Here is a 7948-nt window from a genome sequence, read left to right on the forward strand (position 1 = left end):
AACTGAACAAATCTGTTCGTATCAAATTGATTACTAAACTAAAAACTACATGAGTTAAAAATTTCTCACTGACATAAATAATACCCAGACAGATCTGGATCATCACTCCAGAAACGAATTCAAAACAAGCTAACGAGCAAATCTAAAACTAGAATAACTGTGGTGAGATGGGCGGAGTTCACAGGGGGTCCAGGCTCCTCAGCTAACTCTGTAAATATGGCTGTCATGATATCTGAACTTAACATCTTAAACCTGATCGATCACCCACAAATAGCCAATTATGCATGTTTTTATTCATCTTTAATGGCCCTAGACAGGAAAGGGATGTCACACTGCTGATCAATATCAGCTCCTTTCACCAGACTGACAGCATACACACAAAAACAGTTCAGTTTATTCAAAAAGGAACTGACATCACAGCAAGGAGACCAGTGAGGCAAGGACTCATGGTGTCACATGTTAAGACATTGTGTCTGAAAGTAAAAACATTAGAAAAACGGCATCTGTGGTTGCTAAGCATGTTGCTATGTGAAGAGGCAGATAGTAGCATCAGCGCCAGAGGAGAAGACCCAGGGTTGCGTGGGGTGAAAGGTCACATCCAGAACACCAAGATCATGAGTCATCACATGACCTCTGAGGACTTTCACTGGGACGATGAGTGGATTCTGCAAAAGGTCACTGTGGAGGTAGCAATGAGGGGTTAGAGTGTAACTGAGAGGAGGAAAAATAAAAGTGTGTGTGTGTGTGTGTATATATATTACTTGTAAACAGTCCCGTGACAGACTATCACTGAGCCATCATCAGACGCCGAGGCAAACAGCGGGTACAGTCTGTGATAGGCCACACCCCTCACTGCTTTCTTATGGTGTCTGCAGAGAGAAGGTGATCCATACCACATGATAAATGATTAAAAACAAACAAACAAAAGAAAACAACATCTGATCAATATGTAGTATTCAACAATCAATGATTACACACCAATGTCAGCGTCATGATTGAGTACAAGCTGTGTTAGATAATCACTCTAACAACAACACCTTCTGTAGGGGAATGCATAAACCTGCAATATTTGTAACCTTGAGAGTTACTAAGTACAGACACCATTTGAAGAAACCCTGACCCCCCATTCTGGAGATCAGGTCTGAACGAAGACAGGAGCACTCAAGGTCACCTGTAGCTGACCAAGACATTGCTTCCAATGTAACAATTAACAAAGTGGTAATGTTGACAGCTCATGTCTAAAAGGGTTAAACTCAGATGATCAGAGTGACTGGCAGGTACGTACCGCAGCATCTTGTAGGGTTTAGTTGACAGATCGAGGTCAAACCAGCTCAGCTTGCAGTCATAACTCCCACAGATCACATGATCACCTGCAGACACACGAACAGACAGGTGGGACAGCTGTGAAGAGAATACTGCTCATATAAATACAGATGACTTTAGGACGAAGCGACTGCGGTGAGCGAAACGACCATTGCGGCGGGTTTATTGGAGCCTTTAAGACTTGTGTGTGGGGGACTGGGGTGTGGTTACCTCCTGGATGGACAGCCATGCTGGAGATCCACTTGGAGTTGGTTTGGAGTTTTTTAGTCATTTCTTGTTTGACGAGGTTGTAGATGCGGATCGAGCGCTGTGTGGCCACAAAGAAATAGGGCCTGATTGGGTGGAAGGATACGCACTGGACCAGGCCTTTGTTCCTGCTGAAGGGGTTCTGACTCCGCCTCCGGCTCAGCTGGTGGATATACACCTGCAGGTGGCTTGTGTTATCTGGCATCACTGATGCTAGGTAGTCTCCTTTAGCATGCCACACCACCTGGTGAACAGCCTGCAGAGATCAACAGCGATTAGGCCAGATGTGGATCAGAGTGGGGGGGGGGGGTTTAAAAACAAATGAATAAATCAACCAATCAGGTGGTTTTCTCACTTTGGGGTGTTGGATTTTGAGGCGGAGCCCCTGGTTTAGCTCTTCCCCCTCAGCCTCGCTCCAGACAACAGACCCATTTCCTTCTGCTGGCTCCTCCCCCTCCTGCTGGGCGCTGAGGAGTCGTTCTGACGACAAGATGACCTGTTTATCTGCCAGAGAGGGAGACAGGATCAAGACCACAGAGTCCCTGAAACCAGAGAGAAACAGAGGGACAGGATCACATCAGTGGGAGAGGAGGGAAGAGTTTAAAATCCTGCTTGTTTCTAGAGTATTTAAAAGTATAATGGGAGGCAGAGCCTTAAGCTTTCAGATCTCCCTCTGTTTGGATTTAGGACAGAGAAACACTCTACTTTTAACATTAGGCTTAAAAGTTTTCTTCTTGATAAAGCATATAGTTAGGTCTGGATCAGGTGACCCTGAATCCTTCCTTAGTTACGTTGCAATCGTGCTCATAAAGTTGGATGTCCACAACAACAAAAAAACAACATTAGAAATCACTGAATTAAATTATTAATACATGCTCTCTTCCTCATATGACATATTTATCCCCATCTCGCTCCAGGGGTTATGTGATTGATGGGATATTCTTTGTATTACTGTAGGACAGGGGTGGGCAACTCCAGGCCTCGAAGGCCAGTGTCCTGCAGGTTTTAGATGTGTCCTTGATCCAACACAGTTGATTCAAATGGCTAAATTCTCCAGAGGCTTGAGAACGAACTAATCATGTGATTCAGGTGTGCTGACCCAGGGTAATATCTAAAACCTGCAGGACCTGGAGTTGCCCCCACTGCTGCTGTAGGATCTTTACTGTAGAATGCACAGCACCATGAAGCAAATGCTGTTGTGATGTTGTGCTATACAAATAAAACTGAATGTCACAGGCAGACGGAGAAAGAGAGAGAGAGACAGAGAGGTGCTCACAGGGCAACAGCCAGCAAACAGACAGACGGATTTGGGTTCCAGGCAACGCTCTTCACAGCTCCGCCCACCTGGACCGTCTTCATACAACGAGACGAACAGACCTCCCAGAATCTGACAGAGCCATCATCACTTCCTGTGAACAGGGAGGAGAGAGATTACAATCCCGCCCACACTCAATGAACTCATCCAAAGGATGCATGTTTTATTTAAACATCACCTTCAAACTGGGTTTTCAGGAAGTGCTCTGACCACAACACAGAAAACTCAAAGAAAAGATAAAAATGAATATGGAGTTTAAAAAAAAAAAAAAAATCCAAAGCAGGTTGTTTTTAGGAAGAATTTCAAAGACAGAGTCGTGGAAACTGGAAAGCATTATCATGGATATTCTGTGGCAGTACAGTCGGTCTTTACAAAACACAGACTCCTGAATCAAATACTTATTTCCTGATACTAATTCAAAGACGACTGGACTCCGCCTTTCCAATAAATACACCAAGGAAAGTGTAAACGGATAAGACCACACAGAATAAAGCTGCTTTGTGCACAGACACAATTTGAGATTATCAGGCTGAGGTCTCCGTGTGGAACTGTCATCATGTCTGGTTTTAAAACAGTAACAACAGAATGCTCATCTTGAGACTCAATCAATGAAGCTGCCTGCATCTTTTACACACACTGTGGTGCAGGTGAGTAGACTGGTCGGTCAACAACCCTGCCTGGGATCAAACACTTGACTCTCACTGTGAGCTTTACACCACTCAGTCACGATGTCAACAGTTTCTATTGATGTGTGAGTGGGACAAGCTGAGGTTACCTGAGGCAAGCCACTGTCCCGATGGAGACACACTGATAGAGCGAACCAGACCGCTGTGACCTCGATAGACCTGAACACACAGATAAAAGATGTGAGAAAGGGTTCACCACTTTGTTTGTGTGCATGTGTTCAGGTGTGTGTGCTGTACCAGCGACCGTGTGGTGGGAAATGGCTGAAGGTCCTTTGGTTTGGGAAGTTGGGGAATCAGATCCTCTGGATTCACATTCACCTACATGCAGACAAACAGGAAATTATTTAAACCGCATGCCTAACAGGGCAGCTCCAGCTTTAGGTAGTAGGACAGACTGAGAAAGGTTACCCTCATCTTCCTCTGTCGTGGGCACAGATAAAGGTCCAGGCAGCGCTCAAACCTCTCGTGGATGAAATGAGAAAATGCTGGAACCTGACGGAGGCTCGAGTACTTCCTTGGAACAAACGGCAACTTTCTGTCTGCTGGATCCTGTTGCTCCCACAGTGCTCGCTGCAGACAGGTGAGGCAAGTGAGGACAGACAGACGGGGGGGAAGAAAAATGTGTCTTTGAATGCAGTTCTATCTATCCTCTGAACAGAAACCAGGTGAGGCAACGCATTGACAAACCTCCTCGTCAGTAAACAGATACTCGGGCGGTGGGTTGTAGGACTCATGGTGACCAGGTAAAGGGATTTTGGGGGCGGGCAGGTGCATCCTATGTCTGGCCAGAATGGAAGAGTCTTCGCTGGCCCACAAGTCGTAATACCGCCCCCTGCCATCATCCTCTACCCGCCTGGGTTTGATCCAACCCATTTTTATAGCATGGACCAGTTTGGACACCTGCAGACAGGCAAGTCACACAGGTGAGTTACAGACAGCTGAGAACAGCCAGGTAAGCCAAGTGAGTCAGGTGCATTACCTTCTCCTTCTCTGTGAGCGAGGGGATAAAGCTGCGTTTGTCTGCAGGTCTGTTGGTGACGGGATGAATCATCACGTCGCTGCTGAAGAATTCTACCATTGGCTGCGGAAGAGGGGTAAAGAGACAGGTAGCCAGCGTGTTCTACATTTTTAAGCCACACTCACTTCTTCTAGCTGGTCTGGGACATGTGGTTACTAAAGGGTGGATCAAGCAGGTAAATGCGAGGCTAGTGAACAGAACCCCGGTGTCACTCTGTGAGAGCATACCTCATACTCATTGAAATTGACATCTCCAAACTGTCCTCTCTGCAGACGGTTCACCAGCTCCACCTGATCATCGGACAGCACGATGTCACTTCCTGTCTGCTTGTCATGCACCGTTCTCCTGCAGACAGCAACCTGTTAGCTTCATCAGCATTCCCTATCAAACCTATGAAGAAGTTAGCATCATGCTAACTGCTCACCAGTACTCCGCGTTCTCCATCTTATCCAAGAAGTCATCAAGCTCATCCTTGTTCCTTATTGGCTTGTAGATTTTTTTCCCATCCAGATTGTACCCAATGTGAGGGAAATCTTTGTACCACTCCATAGGAATGTTCCCCACTGTGTTCCTGATATCCTGAAGAACAATGTGAGCATGAGAAACCACCACAGGATGGAGAGGGGAACATAAAAGAAGCAAATGCACCAATCAGAACATGTGTAAAGAAACATGTATCCTGTACAAAACATGTTGTATTGTAGCCACTTTAACAGGAACGCTGACAGGGGTTTGTCTTAGTTATGCTCACATATATCACAAGGCAAATGTTGATTATGTTAAATTTGATTATGGATTTAACAGGAGCCAAAGAAGAGAAGCCAGTACAGGAGAAATATACTCTCTCTTTTTAGTCCTGTAAGTTTTCTTACTGTAGCATTTTGGAACGATTGAAGGCTTTTCAGGGAGTTTTTAGGACATCCTGATAATAATGAATTACAGTAGTCCAACCTAGAAATAATAAATGCATGAACTAGTTTTTCAGCATCACTCTGAGACAGGATGTTGCTAATGTTAGAGCTATTGAATAAAGCAGTGTTTAATGTGCAGGAAGGACATAATTTTTTTTGTTTTGGTAAAACACCGGTCCTGTCTGGCAGGCATGATCCGAATGCGTTGTTGTACCAAATACATTTGTTTTCACAAAAACAGTACTATGGATTCTCTGAAGGCTCTCTTGTTAATCTTTTTTCTTTTAGTATTAATAGTATTATTTTTATGGATATTATGTTAGGTCAAGGCCAGGTTGGTAAAAGACAGAAGAAAGCCGCTGAAGACCCAAGGCCACACATTCCGATGACAACCGTACTCCAACCAAGGAACTATGGACAGAGCTCCCACAGTCAAGGGTAGGTGTGACAGGGGCCAGAGGCAGCGGGTGGATGGCCACCCAGCACAAGCTATGGGTGGGCCCTTACTCCCAGACCCCTTGAGAACGGCACGACACCTGGGGGAGCCCCCACCGTGCAACAGAGAGCCCCCCTCCAATGACCAACGGGAAACAACAGGGAGTGGAATGCCTGCCCGCCCCCCTCCCAAAAAACAATGTCCCAGAGGGACCAAGGCTCAGTGAGCCAGAGACACAGACCTAGCCACACACACAAACTGCAGTACCCACAGTGGGTACTGCACCCTTTTCTGACTGAAGACCATGACTTTGGATGTTGATTCTCATCACAGCTTTTTCAGGCTAATAAAGGTCAACATCGGGTGAAACAGAGAACTCTGAGCTTCACCAGGAGCAAAAATCTCCCAGCTTTTTATTAGTGTACATGTGGCTAAAATTGCATACAATACACCAGGCACAAGCATAAGAAAAGTAATGACAAGCACACAAATGAATAAGTTTAGATCACCTCTTCATCTGAAGAATCGTGTTCATACTCATCTTTCTTCTTTTCTTCACTCACTTCTCCCTCTTTTTTTTCCTTCATCTACAGATGGAACAAAGTTCAGGTGATGTTCTGCAGCAGAACACTGAGGACACTTTTAACAGCAACCAATCAGCAGTCAGACCAACACAGACTTAAAACCCCTCTTATCTGCTTACACTTTACCTTGTCGTCATCGTCATCAGATCCCTCTTCCTCATCGTCATCAGATCCCTCTTCCTCCTCAGAGTCACTCCCAGAATCCTCCAGTCCTGAGTAGACACTGTCCTCGCTATCTGATAAATCATCATCCTTATCTTCATCAGCAGGTTTCCTGTTAAAGTTGAAGATCTGAGAAGAAAAACCCAGAATTACTCAATTAAAAAACCATCAGTTTTTTGCTGAGATTTCCAAGAAGAGTGTAATTAAAGAGCAGAAAAATAAAACCTACGAATCATTCGCACAAGCTAATAGCATGTGCGAATGATTCTGTGAGTGATCACACACACTTAAATCAAACAGTAACCAGCAACTAAAAGCAAAACATGTCAAATCAGGATAAACTTATGTACTCTACTCAGGATTGACGTCACTCTGTGCAACCCTAACCGTACACATGTACTCTGACACACTACCTGCTGCAGTGCTCGTTCCGTCAGAGTATGTCTGAAGGTTCTCAGTCATCCAGGTGATCGTAGTCAAAGGAGCTTGCAAAGAAAAGCGTCTGGACTTCTTTAAGTTGCTTGAAGACGTTTCACCTCTCATCCGAGAAGCTTCTTCAGTTCTAAGGTCAAATAGAACTGAAGAAGCTTCTCGGATGAGAGGTGAAACGTCTTCAAGCAACTTAAAGAAGTCCAGACGCTTTTCTTTGCAAGCTCCTTTGACTCGTTCCGTCAGTTTTACTGCCATTTACGTCACTGCTTCCATGTTGGATCGTTAGCTCTGGGTCGGTGAGGTTGCTCCGACAATGCGAGTTAAAATCTGAGTTGAGGAGGTCTTCCTTTTAAAACTCCGACATTATAACGGAGCCCTAACCCGAGACTGACATCACACATGTGCACAGAGGATAGTTCTGTGTTTATTATAGAAGCAGCAACGCCCCGGTCCGGTCTCATGGCTCTGTGTCTGCTCTGAGGGCTAAACAGCAGCCTGCCCCGTGTTAGCATGCTAGCTCGTTACTAGCATGTTACCAGATCTTCATCACTTTCCTCCTGTGTGTGTGGCTCACCTGGTTCTGCTCCTCATCCCCTTCTTTACTCCTCTTCAACGCTGTTTTCCCCCCTGCTTTCTTCATCGCTCCTCTCCGGTCGCTCCACGCGTTTCTATCCTCCTCGATTCAACCACGTGAAACCGAAGGCTAGAGGTCACGTGTCACAGCTCGAGGGCGGGGCCTGCTGGTGACGCCTCGAGCTTCTGGCAGAAAGTCATAGTTACAGTGACACGACAGTGACACGGCTCAGATATTTGAAGTTTACGCAGCTACATTCTC

General features: G+C 45.5%; 1 protein-coding gene across 1 annotated transcript; it reads right to left on the reverse strand.

Moving 5' to 3' along the window:
* Positions 1–281: 281 nt before the first annotated feature.
* On the reverse strand, positions 282–7868 carry bop1 (BOP1 ribosomal biogenesis factor). Its single transcript, XM_013913736.1, has 16 exons — positions 7688–7868; positions 6646–6810; positions 6445–6522; positions 5013–5167; positions 4816–4933; positions 4550–4651; positions 4258–4470; positions 3979–4140; positions 3808–3888; positions 3660–3729; positions 2846–2978; positions 1925–2111; positions 1534–1825; positions 1286–1370; positions 762–869; positions 282–678 (listed from the first exon to the last, which is right to left on the reverse strand). The coding sequence occupies exons 1-16, from the start codon at positions 7751–7753 to the stop codon at positions 525–527; spliced, it is 2169 nt and encodes a 722-aa protein (XP_013769190.1). The 5' UTR covers positions 7754–7868; the 3' UTR covers positions 282–524.
* Between the last annotated feature and the right edge of the window lie 80 nt (positions 7869–7948).

The sequence above is a fragment of the Pundamilia nyererei genome, unplaced genomic scaffold (genome assembly GCF_000239375.1).
Source record: "Pundamilia nyererei isolate P.nyererei 1_Seehausen unplaced genomic scaffold, PunNye1.0 scaffold00148, whole genome shotgun sequence".
Taxonomy (NCBI): domain Eukaryota; kingdom Metazoa; phylum Chordata; class Actinopteri; order Cichliformes; family Cichlidae; genus Pundamilia; species Pundamilia nyererei.

Excerpts from the sequence above, each read along its gene's own strand:
- bop1 (XM_013913736.1), bottom strand. The coding sequence starts at position 7,753 with ATGAAGAAAGCAGGGGGGAAAACAGCGTTGAAGAGGAGTAAAGAAGGG. Across the intron at positions 5,168-6,444 it reads ACGATTCTTCAGATGAAGAG|GATATCAGGAACACAGTGGG; the intron begins GTGATCTAAACT and ends ATTGTTCTTCAG. Across the intron at positions 4,652-4,815 it reads TCAATTTCAATGAGTATGAG|CCAATGGTAGAATTCTTCAG; the intron begins GTATGCTCTCAC and ends CCTCTTCCGCAG.